This window comes from Rhinolophus ferrumequinum, chromosome 15 (genome assembly GCF_004115265.2).
Source record: "Rhinolophus ferrumequinum isolate MPI-CBG mRhiFer1 chromosome 15, mRhiFer1_v1.p, whole genome shotgun sequence".
Classification (NCBI taxonomy): Eukaryota; Metazoa; Chordata; class Mammalia; order Chiroptera; family Rhinolophidae; genus Rhinolophus; species Rhinolophus ferrumequinum.
Window position 1 is genome coordinate 39,869,812 of NC_046298.1, and position 19,229 is coordinate 39,889,040.

Consider the following 19,229-nt stretch of genomic DNA (forward strand, 5'->3'; position numbering starts at 1 on the left):
GGAAAGAAGGGTTCACAAGAAACACAGACACGGAGAGGGTGACCCTTGAGACTCCAAGGAAAGCAACAGGTGGGGAAATGACTGAGATGGCGATGCAGAGACGCAGAGATGGAAAGAGAAGGGCTCCGAGGGAGAAAGCGACAGAGACGGGGAGGGACAACGGGGAACCCGTGGAAAAGACCCCAGCGGAGAAAAGGGGAGAGAGAATCAAAGAAGAGGGCCATGGACAGAAATAGAGAGAGGAAGACCGAGAGACACACAGAGACGGAAAGCGGGCAAGTTGCTACGCAGACCCAGGAGGGCGCAGGGCGAGACTCGCCCCCAGCCCCGCCGGGAGGTGATGGCGGACAGACACCACGCCCTGCAGACAGACGGACATACCCTGCCGGGAGGGTCGGGCGGGGTCGGGGCGGGGCCGATGCCCTCGGATCCCCGGCGGAGCGGGGAAAGGCGGGGCCGGACGGGCTGCGAGAAGGGGAAGGAAGCGGAGGTGCCGGGCGGGCGCGGGGCGCAGGCAGGAAGCGGGGAGGGGCGGCGGGGCGGGGGCCTCCGGAAAAACGCCCCAACTTCCTGCCCCGCCAGAGCCAGGAAGCGGGAGCCGGGACACAGGGCCCGGGATCGCCGAGCCCGACCTCGGGCGCCCCGCCGGTCACCTCCCTGCGCGGACACCAGGTACACCGTCCGTGGCCCCGCCCGGCCTCCTCCCCTTGGCTGCTCGGGGAAGTGGGAGGAGGAGAGAGGGGGCTGGGGCGTTGCTGGCAGTGGAGGGGCCTCCTGGGGCACCCCTGAGTCAGAGACCGCCCCTCCCTGGGCCTCAGTTTTCCCATCTGTCAAAGGGGGCAAAGAGAACAGAACTAATACCCGCCGAGTGTCCAGCAGGTGGGGTGAGGCATGCGAGGCCGGGTCAAGGCTTCCAACTATCCAGAGAACAGATGATCACTCCCACTGTACGGGTGGGGAAACTGAGGCCCAGATAGCAGATCCAACTCGTCCCAGGGCACACGTCGTGAGACCGAGTGGAGTTGGGATTTGAACTCGCAGGTGCTTTCCGCTAAGCATCATCCTCCAACCCCGCATGCTTTAGGACCACCTAAAAAGAAAAACGACAGTTAACGTCATAGGCCGCTGTGAAGCTGAAAGTTGCGGAGCGCATTTGAAAGCGTTTCTGGGAAGCTTTTTCTGGGTCATTAATTATATCGAGAGCTGGATTGTAGGGCGTAGAGCTGGCGACTTTCCTCCATTGTATAGATGGGAAGACTGAGCGTTGGAAAGAAGTAATTGCTTACTCCAGGTTACATAGCATGTCAGAGGGAAAAGTACGCTTGAACTCAGGATTTTTGCTTTCCAGCCCCAGAGGAAAGTGTGCGGTGGTGGGGTGGGGTGGATGCGCAGAGAACTAATGAACGAGCGTTGGAAAATCAACTTTGGTCCCCCAGTTAAGAGAGGCAAAATAGGGCGGGGAACCCAGTCCAAGAACTAAGTAAGGGCCGTGGTAACTCGGAGATCTCAGGCTCAGTTTTGGCGTGGGGGGTGGAACCATCCTCACCTCAGGCCGCGGAGGTAGGGGCGGGGCAGGGGCGGGGTCCAGGGGAGCAACGGGAGCAGTCGAGATATGTAAACGCCAGACCTCCAAGGCAGGCCAGAGCGGCCCTATCTGGCCAGCGTGGCGCAGTGGAGCGCTAGAGCGACTGGCAAGAGGAGTAGAGTCGTCTGGCAGGAGGCAGGCTAGAGCGGCTGGCGGGAGGAGTGGAGCTGGAATCAAAGGCGGCCTCTGAGGCGGCTAGAGCGACTCGGAGGCGGGGGTGGGGGAGCTCCGAGCCGGTGCGCCGAGGCTTCGGTTCTGGCAGCTGCGGTGGCTTCTTCGACCCGGAGCAGGTGAGGGAAGCGGCCCCTGGCGGGTGTCAAACCCTGACTCCACACGTCTGCCCCAGCATCCCTGGCTGTACTCATTGCCACGTCCCCTATAGGATTTGGGGCCCGTGTAGACCCGCCACGTCCCATGTAGGTTTGGGGGTCGTGTAGACCCGCCACATTCCATGTAGAGTACAAGATCCTACAGACACCCCAGGTTTCTGCTGGCCCCCTGTGGAGACCCTGCTCCTTACAGACATGGAGTCCCCAACGAGCGGTAGTATCCCCTAGAATCCAGAGCCCTGTAGATCCTGGGTTTGGAGACCACCACACTCCCCTATGAAATTCTCGTCCCCTTTTAAGTCTCCAGAGGTCCCATAGACTGGCCACTTTCCCTATGGTTTCATGATCACGTGTGACCCCTGATCCTTGTAGGCCCACCATGTGTCAAATAGAACCTGAGGCTGTATACATTCCAAGGACCCCTTATGGACTCACCCTAACTATTCTGTATTTTAGGTTCTTTAAGGCTCCCAGAGGTTCTTAGGGACTAGGATCAGCAACTCAATATCTTATAGACCCTGAGCCCTGCATAGAACCCAAGTGCCCTTACTGCCTTCCACACGTGTCTGCTTTGCTGTAGGATCCCTACCTCTGAACTGACCCCTATCAGCCCCATGCACACAGTACCCCTCTGCTGGACTTCAGGCCTTGTCAGGTGCCTGTAAAGCCATCTGACAGCTTCAGCCTATCATTTCCCAGCCTTTGTGGCAGCTCCTCTCCCCCGCCATCTCCTGAGCAGCATGACCCTCCCCCCATCCTCCCTGAGTCCCAGACTCTGTGGAGCAGCCGAGCCCATCCTGTACTCCTACCCAGGCCACAGCACCCGCATACCCCTGACTTTCCAGGCCCATAAGGAGACCTGATGTGTCTTGGTTCTGATTTTAGTTTCCTAAGGTTGGAGTGGGGGGTTCCCCATGCTCTGAGGCAGCACATTCTGGTAGTTAAATGCATAAACTCTGAAGCCAGACCGCCTGGGTCTGAATCCCGGTTCTGTTCCTTATGAACTGTGCCTCAGTTTCCTCCTCTGTAAAACGGGCATAATAATAATACTGACCTCATGTGGTCACTGAGAGGATTAAATTAGTTAATACCTATAAAGCAGTAATGCTGTGCTTGGCACATGCTTAATGACACTTAATGCACATTAAGTGTTAGCTATTATTTTGTATTATTGTGACAGACAAAGAATAAAGGAGATAATATGTATCACGTGCATGATTTGGGGCCTGCCTGGCACTGAGCATTTGCTCAGATAACATGTATCCTCTCCTGTGCCCTTCTGGAATCTCCTTGCTTCTGTCGAACCTCTCCACCCCTAAGTGAGGTGATGATCATGGACCCTCTGTGTTCATGGTCATGTTTTCCAGCCCAGAAGTTGCAGCTGGCGGCCTGGTGAAGGTTTTCCATCTCTGATGGGAATAACAATAGCACAGGGTGGTTGTGGTTGTGAGGGTTAAGTGAGTTACTATGTGAGAAGCTCTCAGAGCAATGCCTGGCGCCCTGTAAGTGTTATGTAAGTTTAGCATTCATAATAAATAATTGCTATTATTTTTCTGCCTTGGTTTGCAAATTTATTTATGTGAATACTTAACAATGCTCAAATCTTAAATTACCCAAGTTTGGATATTTGACAAATACCCTTTATGCAACAGAATAAAAATGGTGCCTGCTCTGATGAACCCATGGGATAGCATTTGGACACTCCAGAAAGCATCATTGTTTAATGATCATAATCAAAATCATAGCTACTATTTATTGAGTGCTAGGGAGGAGGCCTGTGGAAGAGGGAGAAGGGTGGGTCTCAGGCAACTAGGGTTATAAATAGCTCTGGGCTGTGGGGAGAGCCCCCCACTGGTCCATTCCACCCATTTCCACAGCTCTTCCCGCCTGACACAGCTCGGGCTCGCGTGGCATTAGTCATACCAATTAAGAACACGGATGATTTTGGTGGGAAGACACAGGGAGAAGTGGAAACGCTAAGGGAGACGATGGGAGAGAGGCAGCACGTGAGCCAACAGCTCAGATCGGTGCGAGGACAGTGGCTGCAGATGGGGCAAGACAGAGGCAGGGACAGAAGCGAGGCAGAGGGCAAAGGCAGGGAGAAGCAGAAGTAGGGACAGGGTGGAGTTGGCTGACGGGGAGAGGAGGGAGGAGGGGAGGCAGAGACAGTGGGAAAAATGAGACAGGTCTGAAGGAAGGGAGAGAAAACGAGGAAACAGAAGACGGGCAAAGACAGGCAGAATCAGGGAGAGACAGCCAGAGTGCTGGCTGGGGGAAGCGGAGCTGGCACGGCAGATGGATGTAGGTGAGGGATACAGACACACCTTGGGGGATGAGCTGAGGACCGTTCCTTGTTTCCTGGGAGTGGAAGCCAGAAAGATACCAGGTCCCTGAGGAAAAGAACTTGTGGATCCGGGGACTCTTGGTCCCTGAGGGAAGAGAGTTCAGAGTGTTGTTTTCTTATCTGGAGAGAGTTGGGGGTTGAGGGGTTTGCCACTGTGATTTCCTGTCACAGGAAGTGGGGCTGGTGGGTTCAGAGGCAACATCCTGCCCCAAGCCTGTCACAGATCAGAGGAGCCCGAAGACACCCCACTTATCTCCCTCCTACCTCCCCTTTAACCTCGCCAACTCTGCTGGCCCCCAGCCACTCCTGCCTCAGAGCCCAGAGTCGGAGCCCCCAGCCCCTCCTGCATTAGGGACCCAAAACTTGCAGGCTGTCATGGCCACAGCTCTCCCCTGGACCCAGGCTCCTGGGCCTCCAGCTTCCCGCCCAACAAGGCTCCCTGTCCTTGGGCTCCCCGCCCTGGCTGGCCTCTGAAGGGCTCTTTGTCGCCACACAGAGGCCCCATTGAGTTGCGGAGGCCCAGATGGGGGAAGGCTGTTTACTCACCTTCACACCTGGGCCAGGAATCTGTGAGTAACCACCCAGTGCCACCTCCTCCCACCCCCTAACCTCCGCCCCTCCTCTTCCCCCAGCCCTGCAGAGCCCATGGAGGCAGAGGACGTCGTGGCCCGAGGGGCGGTGAGTGGACAGAGCCAAGGGTTGAAAGGACTGGGGGGCTGTGAGGTGGGGAGCACGGTGGGCTGAAGCCAAGCCTCCCCTTTTACAGGCCCCAGGGCCCCCCCGGCCTGGCCTTGTGCCCGTCAGCATCATTGGGGCCGAGGATGAGGATTTTGAGAACGAACTGGAGACGGTGAGGGGGAGACCCAGTGGAAAATCTTCTGTCCTAGGCTTCCTGGGGCCCCAGCCCCTCGAGTCCTATCCTCAGTGTCCCCTCCCACCTCAGTCCAGTTCTCCATCCTCAGATGCTGTCCTTCTGCATCTTCGCACTGCCAGTCTCTTATTTGGGTTGTACCTGCTTCCTTATCCCGCCCCCATCCTTGATATCACCCTTTGTACCCTAATCCCGGTTTTGATTGCCATCCCCCACGTATATCACAGATCCCCAGTCCATCTTTCCTAATTTCTGTCCTCATTACCCCTCATTTTAACATTAAATTTTCTCCCTTCTCCTTGACACCTGCCCTGCAGCCACCATTACAGAATAGACACCATCATCACCCCGTCCTCCCAGCTTGGGTCCATCAGGAAATGCCAAGGAAAGAGGAGGGGTGAAGCCCAAGGCCCCTGTTCTGCTCCCCACTGTCTTACCCCCATTCCCACCCCCAGAACGCAGAGGAACAAAACAGCCAGTTCCAGAGCCTGGAGCAGGTGAAGCGTCGCCCGGCCCACCTCATGGCCCTCCTGCAGCACGTGGCCCTGCAATTCGAGCCGGGACCCCTGGTGAGGGCAGGGAGGGGGGCTGGGCCAGGCAGAGCAGGCAGTGCATCAGACCAGTGAAGATGAGCCAGGAGGGTCTAGAAGTAGAGAGCCAGAGGGACCAGCATGTGATCCAGACGACATTGCAGGTGCCCCGTGTAAATCTCAGTAAGCAGAGTACAGGCCAGGAGAGCACACACAGGAGAGGCATGCAGAGAGCAACAGAATCCAGGCACCTGGGGAAAACCATACCCCCCGCCCCCCTGCTGTGCCTGTGGCAGTGTCACCCATCAATGACAGCACCCTTTCTCACAGACTCTGGAAATTGAATCCTCCTCTCCGCGGCCTTAGCAGGTACCATTCAGGGTTGGTGCTGGGGAGAAAGCCTTTGGCCTTCCCAGATCTAGGTGGCACAGCAGGCTCTGATCCAGAAACAGGAAACCACCACAAGCAGCCCACAAGGCAGAGAGAAAATAATCCATGATCCAGAAACCTCCTGTATTAGGCAGCAAACACTTGGGAGGTGCAGATGCAGAGCTGTGCCGTGGGAAACACCTGCAGAGTCTAGAGAACCCAGCAGATGATGTAGGAAGGAAGAAGCCAGTGGCTGCAGGGGGTGGGGGTACAGTAGCGCTCCAGGGACAAGGGTCCCATCCCAAGAAGGCGCAGTGCAGCCCAGCACAGGCCTTAGTCGGCGCCAGCCCAGGGCACTGGTCTGTAATGGAAACGCACAGCAGATGCCTCCAGGAGACAAGGAGACTGGCAGAAATGCCAGGGAGGGACGCCAGGGTGGGGGATGCAAAAAGAAGGGGCGCCGACTGACATGGACGCCTCAGAAACTGTCAGGAAATCAGGAACTGGACTTCTCCAGAAAAGTGGCAGCGCCTCCTCTGGTTCATGGAGGCTCTGGCCCTCTAGGCAAGGAGTTCCTCCCCCCGCTCCCCTCCCAAGCTTGGGGGTTTCTAGAACTCGAGCTCCTGGGACTCAGCCCAGGGGTGGTGCTGACTACCATGTCCTTCCTGTGAGGGCCAGGGGCTTGGCTGAGGGGACCCAGATGGCCTCCAGCAATGTGAGATTTGTCACGCTGCTCCCTTACCTCAACGGCTGGGGGCGTGTCTGAGGGCTAGCTGTGGTCCCCTAGGCTGCTTCCTGATGGCCTGTCATAGAGTTTTGCTTTGGGGAGACGGGGGTGACATAGATTAATTGAAAGTGTTTACTGTGCAGAAACAGTCCTGTCCCCGCTGGGCTGAGTCCTTAGCACACTGAGACCATGTCCCTTACCTGACGAGAGCCCCCCAGGAGCCAGGATCAGTTGGAGTCCCCACTGCTTTGCCAGTGTCACCCAGCACAGGGCTGGTACACAGGCAGTCCCAGGAAGTGCTTGATGAATGAATGAGTGAGCCCCATTTGTTCACCTGTTTATTTACCCAGCGCCCACCGTGCTCTGGACCCTGTCTGGGACACAGGTGAATCAGAACCAGCCTCCCCGCACACCCCCAAAGCTAACCTTCCAGTTGCTCACAGTATTTCTAGGTAGTATAGTGGAGACAGGCTGCCTGGATTCTAACCTCAATTTTGCCACTTACTAGCTGTGTGACCTTGAGCAAGCTTCTTGAGCTCAACTTCCTTTTCTGTGAAATGGAATAATGATGCCCCTAAGAGCAGAAAGGTTCATGTTATAAAGGGTTTAGAACGCGTCTGGATGCACCAGCCCCTGTGTAGCTGGGAGTGGTGGCAGCAGGGAGGAGACAGAGCCACAGAGAACAGTCCCACAGCATAAAAAACTAGCAAATGCTTATGGTGGCCCTGGGAGGCAGGGCCTGGGTGTGGAGATGGTGGAGGTCAGGGAACACGCTTCCCGGAGGATTTGAGCCCCAAGGCTTTCCAAGGGGAAGTGTGGTTCAGGTGGGTGGTAGGGAGGACAGGTCACACTCTGTCTCCCCAGCTCTGCTGCCTACACGCGGACCTGCTGGGCTCACTGGGTTCCAAGGAGGCCAAGAAGGCCTTCCTCGACTTCTATCACAGCTTCCTGGAGAAGACCGCGGTGAGAGGCGCCTTCCAGGAGCCCCAGCCCTTGGCCCTGGAGAGCCACCCTACACCTCCCCACCTCCACCCTGTGAAGGGAAGCCTGGCCTGGGGAGACCTGTGCCAGCCTGGCCCTTCCTCCACTGCTGCCTCCCCTCAGACCACCGTTCCCAGGGCCCGTCAGCTGCCATCCCATCACTGCCGAGTCCTCTGCTTCACTCCATTCTCTCTCCTGAACAGGTTCTGCGGGTGCCAGTTCCTCCCACAGTTGCCTTTGAACTTGGTAAGGAGTGGAGCGAGGTCTATGGGAGGGAGAGGAGAGAGGTCTGCAGGATGCAGGAGAGGTCTTGAGCAGAGACCAGGCCTCCCAGAAGGCCCAGGGTGGGAGGCCACATGCCCACACTCCTTGGACAGTGGGGAGTCCTTTCTTCCTCTCTCCCGGCTGCCTTGGTAGCCCAAGAAAGCATGGCTGATGGAGTCCAAGGGTGGGTGGGGAGCCGGGAGCCCGGAAACTGGCCCCAGCCCCGGTCGGTATCCCTGCAGACCGCACGCGGCCCGACCTCATCTCTGAAGACCTCCAGCGGCAGTTTGTGCAGGAGGTGGTGCAGAGCCAGCAGGCGGCTGTCAGCCGGCAGCTGGAGGACTTCCGCTCCAAGCGGCTCATGGGCATGACGCCCTGGGAGCCGGATCTGGCCCAGCTGGAGTCCTGGGTGGGACGGGACCGCGCGGCCTTCGAGGCCCGGGAACGGCATGTGGCTGAGAGGCTGCTGGCCCACCTGGAGGAGATGCAGTGAGTGGGGCCGGCCCCTCCCCGACCCCCAGGGTGCCCGCTGCTGCCCCCTCCACGTCCGTCCGTCCGTCCGGGCTCCCTCTGTAGTCCGTCTGTCCGGGCTCCCTCTGTAGCTTCACATTTCATTCCTTTGCATCTTCCCCAGTTTCTGGGTCCTCCAGCCCTGGCATTTTAGTTCATCTGTGTTTTTGTCTTCCCTTCCCAGCTTTGGGGTCCCTCTCAGGTTCCAGGTCTCTCCAAGGCCTGTGTTCGGGCCTGGGCCTCGTCACTCCCATCCACACCTCCCTCCCGTTATCCTCCTTCCCAGTTGTTTCAGCAGTCCCCCGCTCTGCCTCTCCTCTTTCCTGTCCCAGCTTCTAAGGGGACAGCCATCCAGACATTGGTGCTGGGTGGACAGGGAGCCCAGGCTTAGCAAGTTTTTCACAAACTTTCTTCTCCTTACAGACATACAATCTCTACCGATGAAGAAAAGAGGTGATGGAAGCAGAGAGGACAGCAGGACAGCCGTTTAGTCTCCTGGGCCTGAGGGAGGAGACGTGGGGGTGGGGGAGGCTGGGGTCCTGGGTGTGGAGCAGCTTCCCTGTCCCTGTCCCTTGGAGCCCTCTGCCCTTTCCTCAGCTACACTGCAGGAAGTGGTTATGGGGTGGGGGTGGGAAGTGAATGGGGAGGGGAGAGCTGTGGGGGAGCAGTGTGCAGTCTGTGCCTGGGGTCATCACCACCCTCTCCCCACAGTGCTGCTGTGGTCAACGCCATCAGCCTGTACATGCGCCACCTTGGGGTGCGGTCCAAGAGCGGGGACAAGAAGTCGGGGAGGAATTTCTTCCGAAAAAAGGTGCTTCCCTGAGTACCCAAAACTGGTCCTTTCCTCTCCAGAGACCTGGTGGGGAGCCTTGAGACTCTGTTGGTGGCTCAGAAATAACCAGCCGTCTCTCACCTCTCCCCCCACCCCCGCTTCCTGCAGGTGATGGGGAACCGGAGGTCAGATGAGCCCACTAAGACCAAGAAAGGACTGAGTAGCTTCCTGGACGCTGCCCGCTGGAATCGGGGAGAGCCCCAGGGTGAGGTTCCTGGCCTCGGCCGACCCCGACTTCCCCACGCTGCCCCCCACACACACACCTCACAGTTCCATCGGTCTCATATCTCTATTTCAGCCCTGGATACGCGGCACCTCAAAGTGGAGGCTGATGGTAAGTCCTGAAGCCAGAGCATCCACCTCCTGGGGGCGGAGGAGGAAGGATCTCCTGAGTGATGGGCAGGACGGGGCTGGAGCATAGCGTCTTGGATTCCCCAGGCCATTGTGGATTAGAGCCACTGGCCTCTTTGTTTCTCTCTTTCTCTCTCAATGTCTCCCTAGCTGAGAAGCCAAGCCTCACAGAACGGAAGGGAGGCCTAGGGATGCCCTCCCGGGATCGGAATGTTGGGGTCCCTGGGCAGGACACCCCTGGAGTTTCTTTACACCCCCTGTCTGGGGACAGCCCGGACCGGGAACTAGGTGAGAGTTAACTGGACCCCCTGTCAAGACCACCCCTTGGTTCTCTCCACCGGACCCTCCCTGCTCCTGGTCACCAGTGTTATCCATAAAACCACCCCTTCCCTCACTTTACCTTTTCCACAGCTTTCCTCCCAGGATCTGACCTCTATCCTGGTGATGTGGTTCCCACCTTCTTGGACTACATTTCCCATCAGCCTCCATGGCTTCATTTCCCAGAACCCTCTTTTAGTACATTGCCAATCAGCTCCCTTGGATTGGTGAGCCCGTCAGCCCCATTAACTGCATTTCTCACAATCCTTACGTGGCCCCCAACCCCTGGGACTTCAGACAGCTACTTGGCCATCCCAGGGTTCAAATCCCAGCTCTGCGTCTTGTGTTATATATTGGAAGTCACTCACTTCCTTCTCTGAGCCTCCGTCTCCTCATCTCTGAATGGGGAGTTTCCTCTTCCTGCAAGTCCCAGTTGAGGTTCGGGAGAACAGATGGATTAGAGGCATCAAGCAGAGCATGCAGTCTCTCCCCCAGTTCTGTGGGTCCCATCTGTCCACAGTGGTATTCTCAGAGGTCTTTCCATCTGTCCATCCCCATCAAAGCACAGAGCAGCCATTTGGTGTCTGCCAGGCACTGGATGGCTTTAGTCCCCGACCCTCCACTCCATGGAGGCGGAAACTGAGGCCCCCCCAGAGTGGGGCTCCACTGCCACAGGGGCCTCCCAGCCAACCCTGCTCTCCCCGCCACCCCCACAGGTGTTGATGCCCCACTGGAGCTGGGGGACCCGCCTCTGCAGGCGGCCAGCTTGGAGCCCCCAGCGCCCCTGGAGAGTACCGAGGAGGGTGCTGATACTGAGAGGTGCCCAGGCAGGGGTGAAGGGTGTGCGGGGCGCAGGAGTCAGGGCTGGGAGGCTGCGGTTGGGGGTCTTGCTGCCATTTGCACCTGCTGTCCCTGAGCCATTCTACTCTGCCCTGCACCTCGCTGTTTCCACCTTCTCCCTCTTTTCCTTCTTCCTCTTTTTCTTGTCTCATCTCCTCTCTCGTTCCTCTTCCTTGCTTCCCCCCTCTTCCTCTCCTTCTTTTTCACAGTTTTTTCTTCTCTCCTCCCTCCCTCTCCTTCCATCCGCCTCTTCCCCTTCCTCTTTCTCCGCCCTCCACCCCTCAGCTCCTCCTGGCCCTTCTCCCTCCACCTCTCCACTTCTTCATCCTTCCTTCTCTTCTTTTAAGCCTCAGCCAGTGCCTCGCTCCTGCCTCCTGGTTCCCCTTACCTCAGCCCCCCATCCCTCTGTGCTCCGTGCCTGGGGGCCCTGTCCCCCTCATAGTTGGGGAGCAGGTTCTGCCCCTGCCTGTCCTTGTGCTGCTGCTTTGGGGACCTTTTGGCGGGTGGGGGAGGTGAGTTGGGTTCCATCTGGGTCCACCTCTGACCCTGTACCCCTCTCTCCTCAGAAGGTGGAAGAGGTGGGTGCCTGGGCCCTGGGTGGGGGGAGGGCTAGCCCCTCCCCCATTTCTCCCAGCTCCTCCCCTCTCCCCATGGGCCACCCACTCCCCTTCACCCCTGTGAGGGGTGGGTGGGGACATCACCCTCCCAGCCAAAGAGCTAAGTATTAAAATTCCCTCTCTCCTACCCTCAACTCCTGGCTCTGCCCCCATCCCTCTGCCTCAGGGAAGGGAGGGGTCAGTCCTGTGCTCCACACTGGGTTCCCCTTCCCCATCAAATTCCAATATCCCTCCAGACCACCCCGTACTGCCCCAGCACCCCTAGATCCCACTGCTCCTTCTGACTCTCTGCTCTCTTCTGTTGCATGTTTGATTCCTGTCCTGGTCTCTCCCTGTCCTGCTCTGTCCCTGTCTGTCCCTGTCCTGGTCTCCCTGTCCCTGTCCTGGTCTCGCCCTGTCTCTGTCCTGGTCTCTCCCCGTCTGTCCCTGTGGTGGTCTGTCCCCGTCTGTCCCTGTCCTGGTCTCTGCCTCCCTCTCCCTGTCCTGGTCTCTGTCCTTGTTCTGGCCTCTGCCTGACTCTGTCCTTGGCCTCGGGGTCCAGGCTATCGGGGCGTCTGGGGCGCTCGGAGAGCCTGCGGGTGAGTGACCGCCGCCGGCCTTCCCGGGGCAGCCTCGGGGCTAAGGGCCGGGGTGGGGGCCGCTCCCGGAGCGACGTGGACATGGACCCCAGCTCCGCCACGGCCGTGCTTGGCCCTGCCCGACGAGCCACGTACGTCACTATACCCCCTATCCATTGAGTCAGTCTAGAGAGTCAGGGAGGATGGGAATGGGGTGGTTTTCAGAGTCACAGAGAACTGAGAGTCAGATGCTGAGGTCACTGAGGCCCTACAGTGGTTACGAGAGAGGGATAGGACACTTCTTTCTAGAAATCTGGGGGCTAGTCTGCAGCTAGGGCCCCCCTGGGGGCATCGAATGCCCGGGCCACAGGGTGGTTGGATATTATGAGTCAAAATCTCCTCTTTGGGAGGCCCCAAGCTGGGGCTCTAACAAGGCCTCTCTGTCCCACAGCCCCGAGCCTGGAGATGAGGGGGAGCCAGGACGGTCAGGACTAGAGATGGAACCGGAAGAGCCCCCCGGCTGGCGGGAGCTCATCCCCCCAGGCACCCTGCACAGCTTGTCCAAGAACCAGGTGAAGCGGCAGGAGGTCATCAGCGGTGAGTGCCACCCCCTCCAGCCCACTGTGGCCAAGGACGAGCCAGCTGTGGCAAAGAGAGACAGATGCAGCGAGATGTCTATCTTGATGTTATTTACGACAAGCAGAGCTTGAAGGCAGCCCGTTTCCGACAGAGGGCCATTGATTACGTAAATTGTAGAACAGCCATTCTGTGGACCAGGAATGCTGCTGACAAAGTGACATTTCCAAAGAATTTCTAGTAGTGCAGGACAGTGCTGATGTTAAGAGCCAGCAATGGGATATAAAATTGTATTTCTAGCCTAAGCCTTTGTTTCCCTATTTGTGAAACGTGGGCAGTAATAGTTCCTGTCTTAAAAGACTGCCATGAAGATGAGACAATTCAGTGGAAGAGTTTAGCGCAGTGTTGGGGACAGTAAAAGCATTCGAAAGTGACTGCTGTCATTACTAAGATCTTACCTGCTTGGGGAGGAAAGATTCCATGGGGAAAAGTTTGGGAAGATAATCAATATATTAGCAGTGTTTGCTTCGCTTCTGTCTTGATTCTTTTCTGTGATTTCAAATTGTGTGTGAGTACACAGGGTTTGGCAAAAGTAGATGATTTTGGAAGCTCCTCTGGAAGTTTATTTAAAGAAAGTACTCATTCAGAATTTTTAGGGCAGTAGGTGAATACTTTTGGGGTCACAGATCCTTCTAAGTCTATGATCAAAACAAGCAGTGCTGTCCAGTAGAACTTTCTAGAATGATGGAAATGTGTAATATTTATGCTGTCCAACATGGTAACCACCAGCCACATAATGGCTGTTAATCACTTGAAATGTGATGAGTACAAATGAGAACTGAATTTTATGTTTCATTTCATTTTAATTCAAATTTGAAGAGCTGTATGTGGCTAGTGGCTCCCACGTCAGACAACATAGCAAGTGCTCTCGCCAGAAAAATACGCGTAACACACAAAGCCATGCATTTAGTTTCCAGGGACTTCCAGGTCCCCTGGAACTCAAGCATGCACCATCTGGGGGCCCCTGGATCTGAGGCTGTCAACCTGTGCACAGAGGGAGTCACTGTCCCATAAACAGGCTGAGACACTTGCTGGATGGTTAGACACTAAACACAGCTGCAGGCTTGCTGGCAGTGGGGTAACTGACTCGTTCTGCTGTGCCCGAGACTTTCCCCATTTTGGAGCCGAAAGCCCCATGTCCTGGGAAGCCCATGATTGCCAGGAAGACTAGGACCATTGGTCACCCTGGCTGGCTGCCGCTGCCAAAAAGGAGAGGCAGGGCTTTGAGGAATACTCAATGGCTGTGCCAGGGGCAGATGACTCCACTCAGAGAGAGTTGTCCCATCCCATCCCCTTCTCCTCGTCCCCCCAGCCTGCTTCTGAAACTGCCCCCCCATAGTTGGCACCCTCCCCAACCATGCTTCCTGCCTGGTGGCCCTGTAGAGCTGCTGGTGACGGAGGCGGCCCACGTGCGCATGCTCCGGGTGCTGCATGACCTCTTCTACCAGCCCATGGCGGACAGCGGCTTCTTCCCCCTGGAGGAGCTACAGAACATCTTTCCCAACCTGGATGAGCTCATCGAAGTGCATTGTGAGTGCAGGGCCTCGGCCCTACTGCACACCCCACCTCTGGCTTCCTCCTTTGAGGCCTCAGGCAACGAGGCTTGGAGTCTAACATGTTCTCCTTGAGCACCCATCATGGGCAGCCTCTATTCTGGCACTGGGGACAACTCTGCCCTGGACCCGCCACAGCTCACATTCTAGATGGGACAGGCATATCAAGCACGTGATGGGGTGACCGGCCCACTGGCCCCGAGGATCAGATAGACACACCTGCAGCCCAACCCCCGCCAACTCCCAAACAGGCTCTACATACAATCTTGTGGGTCCTGACAGCACTCCCTTTCCTCACCACTCCCCACAGCCCTGTTCCTCGATCGCCTGATGAAGCAGAGGCAGGACAGCGGCTACCTCATAGAGGAGATTGGAGATGTGCTGCTGGCCCGGGTGAGGGCCCCCGGCCCAGCTCCCAGCCCCTCCTCCTAGCTGGGGACCTGTGGAAGCTGGGGGTCTCCCCCAGCCCTGTCCTCCTGCCTTAGCCTCCATCCCCGAGTGAGGCCCTGCTCTTCCCATGCCCACCTGAGACACCCTCCCTGGCCTGAATTTCGCTGTAGTTTGATGGTGCAGAGGGCTCCTGGTTCCAGAAAATCTCCTCCCGCTTCTGCAGCCGCCAGTCATTTGCTTTAGAGCAGCTCAAAGCCAAGCAGCGCAAGGAGCCTCGTTTCTGCGCCTTTGTGCAGGTGAGGTGGGCGGAGGCCTGGGCCAGGATCCCAGAGGAGGTACCAGTGTCCCAGTCCCAGGGCCCCCAAGCGTGGGCCACCTCAGCACTGCTGTTCCCTCAGGAGGCCGAGAGCCGCCCGCGGTGCCGCCGCCTGCAGCTGAAGGACATGATTCCCACAGAGATGCAGCGGCTGACCAAGTACCCACTGCTGCTGCAGAGCATTGGGCAGAACACAGGTACCCCTGCTGGCTGCCCCGCCGGCCCAGTTCTCCCTGTCCCACCTTGGCCGCAGACCAGCAGTGGCCAGGGTTGGGGTTCACCACGGCTGGTCTCTCCCTTGCCCACAGAAGAGCCTGCGGAACGGGAGAAGGTGGAGCAGGCGGCTGAGTGCTGCCGGGAAATTCTGCATCACGTCAACCAAGCTGTGCGAGACATGGAGGACCTGCTGGTGAGCCTGGGCGTGGCCCTGGGCCCAGGGCAGTGGGGCATGTGTGGGCAGGGCTCAGCTTGTCCCTCTCAGGGGCCACTTCTGCTCTGGAGCTCAAGCCTGGCCCGCAGTTTGTCCCCCTCAGGGCTTTCCAGGGGTTAACTGTGCCCTCAACTCCTCCCTCTCAGGGTCACTGGAGGTCAGGCCTGGCCCTTGGCTTGTCCCTATGACACTCTCTTCCCTACTCTAGCGGCTCAAGGATTATCAGAGGCGCCTGGACTTGTCCCACCTAAGGCAGAGCAGTGACCCCATGCTGAGCGAGTTCAAGGTGACCCCTCCTGCTCTCCCATCCCCGGCCCTCCTTGCTGTCAGGATTCTCCCATGATGCAGCCAGGAGACCAGAGAGACCCCTCGGCTCTGACCCCTGCCCATTGCCAGCCGGCACCCATCCCACCCCTGGCTGTGATACATAACCCCATGGCCGTCCCCACCCTCCCCTGCCCCACCTTGGCCTGTGCCCACCGTCACTCCTTCTGGCCTCCAGAACCTAGACATCACCAAGAAGAAGCTGGTCCACGAGGGCCCGCTCACGTGGCGGGTGACAAAGGACAAGGCTGTGGGTGAGCGCCAGGGCAGGGAGCAGGGGCCGAGTGGCGCAGTGCTCAGGTGGGGGTGCTGAGTGCGGCCTTGCCTCCTGCAGAGGTCCACGTGCTACTGCTGGACGACCTGCTGCTGCTGCTCCAGCGCCAGGATGAGCGGCTACTGCTCAAGTCACACAGCCGGACGCTGACACCCACGCCTGACGGCAAGACCATGCTGCGGCCGGTACTGCGGCTCACGTCCGCCATGACCCGTGAGGTGGCCACCGGTAAGGCCTGGCCCTGAGTGAGGAGGGAACCCTCCAAAGCGCCCAGGAACTCCCGTTCTGGCAAAGGGGAGGCTGCCGCAGATGGAGGAGTAGGTGTCGTGGCAGGCGGAGGCTGTTAGCAGAGGCTGAGCTAGCGGAAGAGGCCCTGCAGCTGGGCAGGGCGGGGGCCAGGCCAGGTTGTGGATTTCATTAAGTGACCTGGGAAACTGCCCCAGGTTTTTGCACAGAGGAACTGCCATCTCTACCCACTGTTTTGTAAGGACACCCTGACTGCTGCTTGGGGGTTGTAGGCGCACAGGTGTGAAAGCCAGGAGCTCAGTGACAAGGGATTTGCAAACATATTGCAAGGTAGCTGTCGCAGGACTATGGTGCTAATGTGTTCCTGGTTAGATGTTGGGAGCATGAGAGGGAAGGCTGGAAGGAGGGCACCTGAGGGGGTATTAGTGACATAGGAGTGGGGAATTGAGTCGTGGGAGCCCCCCCTCCACCATTGTGAGGGCCATCTCCGGCCCCCAGCGAGTGCTCAGGGAGGACACAAAGTGGGGTCACCCTGGCTCTGAGCCACACCTTTCCTTCCCCTTGCAGATCACAAAGCCTTCTATGTCATTTTTACCTGGGACCAGGAGGCCCAGATATACGAGCTGGTGGCACAGTCCGTGTCGGAGCGGAAGAAGTGAGGGCATTTGGGTTCCTCACGTGGGTGGAGGAGGAGGCCCAAGCCCCTGAGTCCCTGGGGACAGGGTAAGGGTGGGGGGCTCTGACTTCCCAGTGGCTGGCCTGTCTCCCCAGCTGGTGTGCCCTCATCACTGAGACCGCTGGGTCCCTGAAGGTCCCTGCCCCTGCCTCCCGCCCCAAACCCCGGCCCAGCCCAAGCAGGTGAGGGGGGCTACGGAGGGAACTGGAGGGTGGGGAGAGGGAGGCGGGGTGGTGCTAGGGCTGCCTTCCTGTTGTCCCCAGAACCCCAGCTCTAGCCCTGTCTCCATGTGTGTATGGATATGAGTGTGTGTGAATGTACGCGTGTGTGTGTGTGTGTGTGTGTGTTTGCGCCGCCCCGTCACGGCCCATCTGTCTCCTCTCCAAGCCTCTCTGTCTTCCACTGGCCCACCCACCCTCTCTAGCTCCCTGTCTCCCAGCCTCAAGCTCTGTCTCTCGCTCTGGACCTCCCCACCTCCAGCTCTCTGTCTCCCTGCCCCTGTCACCCCTGGGGCCAGGGATGTGGGGTCATCCAGCACTTCCTTCCCCCAGTACCCGAGAACCCCTGCTCAGCAGCTCTGAAAATGGCAATGGTGGCCGAGAGATGCCCCCAGCTGATGGTGAGCCTGGAGGGGCACTGAGTGGGGGTGAGGGTGCCCACAGGAAGCTGGGCAGGATCTGAGCACCCGACCTGCTCCCCATCCAGGCCGGATTGAGAGAACACTCAGCGCCCTCCTGCCCTTCTGCCGGCCCGGCCCTGAGGGCCAGCTCGCTGCCAAGGCCCTTCAGAAAGGTAGTTTCACCCCACCCTCCACAGGGCTGCCACCAGAAACAAGGGCACCAGCCACCCCACGCATGGCCCCAAGTCCCTCCTTCTGCAGCTTCCGTCCTTTTCTTGACCTTCAATTCAGCCTCTCCTTGGACCCATCTCCATCATTGGTGCCCTCCCTTCCTACCCCAGCCCTAGGCCCAGCCTCACTTCTGCCCCCTGGCGCCCACCTGCAGGCCCCTGGCCCCTCCCACTTCTTGCCCCTCACCTGCCACCTCTGAATCCTCCTTCCCAGCCCCACCTCTGACTCTGTCCCCTTATCCCTGGCCAGTGCTGTCCCTGAAGCAGCTACTGTTCCCCTCGGAAGAAGACAGTGGGGCAGGGCCTCCCCTCCAAGGGGATGGGGTCCCAGAAGGTGGCCCCCTGAGCCCCACACAGACACAGGAAATCCGAGTGGAGCTACTCAGCCTGGAGGAGACCGTGAAACAGCTGGAGGTGGTGGCTGTGGTTGGGGAGGCAGGGAGGTGGGGGACGAGGGGACGACTCAGTGCAGGGACCCCTCTCATGGTAACCCCCACACACACCAGGAGGTGGAGGAGGAGTTCTGTCGCCTTCGACTCATCCTGTCTCAGCTTGGGGAGAACACTGTACCCCAGCCTGGCTGTACCTGAGGCTCCCTGCCCCAGGCAGGTGAGTGGGGGCTGGGAACCCTGAGCACTGCCTGATGCGGAGGGATCAGAGTGGGCACCTCAGGGGCTCCCCTCTCCACCACCCCATCCATTTCTCTCCCTGTACCTTTGTCTGAATCTCCCCAGTCCACCCACCTCTTGTCTCTCCATCTCTCCATCTCTGTCAGTTTCTATTTCTCTGGCCATTTTGTGCTCTTTCTCCCCATCCTCCCTTTCTCTCCCCTTTTCCCTGTTTCTCTCTCTCCATCGTCTCTCCCTCTCTCTCCCCTCCTCCATCTCTGTCTCCCTTCTCCTACATCCCCCCAGGCCTTTTGCAAGATGGAGAGGACATGAGGACCACCCACCCACCACTGCACAGCTGCTGCAGCATCTCCAACCCCAAGGGCTCAAGGAGAGAGAGCTGGGCTTTCGAGGCCACATCTGGGGGGGCCCCAGCTGGGATCACTGCATCCCCCGAACATCCCACTGGCCTCAGCCTTCTCTCCCTTCTGCCTTCTGCATGGGAGACTCAGGGCTTTATTACAGGGAGTACCACAGTGACCCCCGTTTCCCGGGCCATCTCAGTATTGCCGGGGGGAGGGGGCACCCTTTCATCCCCCTGCCAAGTGCCTTTGCTCTGTTTTTATATCCTGAATTGAAGGTTTATTTTTTAATATATATTATCTAAGGAGAGGTGTGTGTTGTGAGGGCAGGGCGGGTCCCTGGAGTGGCATCTGGAGCCCTCCCTGTCTGGCATCACCTGCCTGGGTCTGTCCCACCACGTCACCTCTGTGCCTCTTGCCTTTCTCCAACTGTTCGTTCATTCCGTGTTGTGACGACTCTTCCCCAGGCACCTCCACACACCCCCTCCCCGCTCCCACCCCTCAGCCCCCATGGTCACCCGCAATGCTGGGCGCCCCACA

At 58.4% G+C, this 19,229-nt stretch overlaps 1 protein-coding gene across 4 annotated transcripts; it reads left to right on the forward strand.

Annotated features, from left to right (window-relative positions):
• The first annotated feature begins 489 nt into the window (after window positions 1-489).
• ARHGEF1 (Rho guanine nucleotide exchange factor 1) lies at window positions 490-18,997 on the forward strand. Of its 4 annotated transcripts, none has more exons than XM_033128679.1 (31): window positions 490-672; window positions 4,891-4,936; window positions 5,025-5,108; window positions 5,585-5,698; window positions 7,620-7,718; window positions 7,940-7,982; window positions 8,243-8,489; window positions 8,934-8,963; window positions 9,222-9,321; window positions 9,451-9,547; window positions 9,641-9,676; window positions 9,844-9,981; window positions 10,728-10,830; window positions 11,418-11,429; window positions 12,010-12,177; window positions 12,477-12,622; window positions 14,045-14,191; window positions 14,525-14,607; window positions 14,775-14,900; window positions 15,003-15,117; window positions 15,229-15,329; window positions 15,559-15,636; window positions 15,853-15,928; window positions 16,009-16,176; window positions 16,762-16,849; window positions 16,966-17,052; window positions 17,422-17,489; window positions 17,576-17,662; window positions 17,970-18,133; window positions 18,226-18,328; window positions 18,634-18,997. In XM_033128679.1, the coding sequence occupies exons 2-30, from the start codon at window positions 4,904-4,906 to the stop codon at window positions 18,307-18,309; spliced, it is 2,922 nt and encodes a 973-aa protein (XP_032984570.1). In that variant the 5' UTR covers window positions 490-672; window positions 4,891-4,903; the 3' UTR covers window positions 18,310-18,328; window positions 18,634-18,997. The 4 variants fall into 4 exon arrangements, with proteins under 4 accessions (XP_032984570.1, XP_032984572.1, XP_032984573.1 ...); XM_033128680.1 differs by lacking the exon at window positions 490-672 and adding an exon at window positions 1,773-1,875; XM_033128681.1 differs by lacking the exon at window positions 11,418-11,429.
• Window positions 18,998-19,229: the final 232 nt, after the last annotated feature.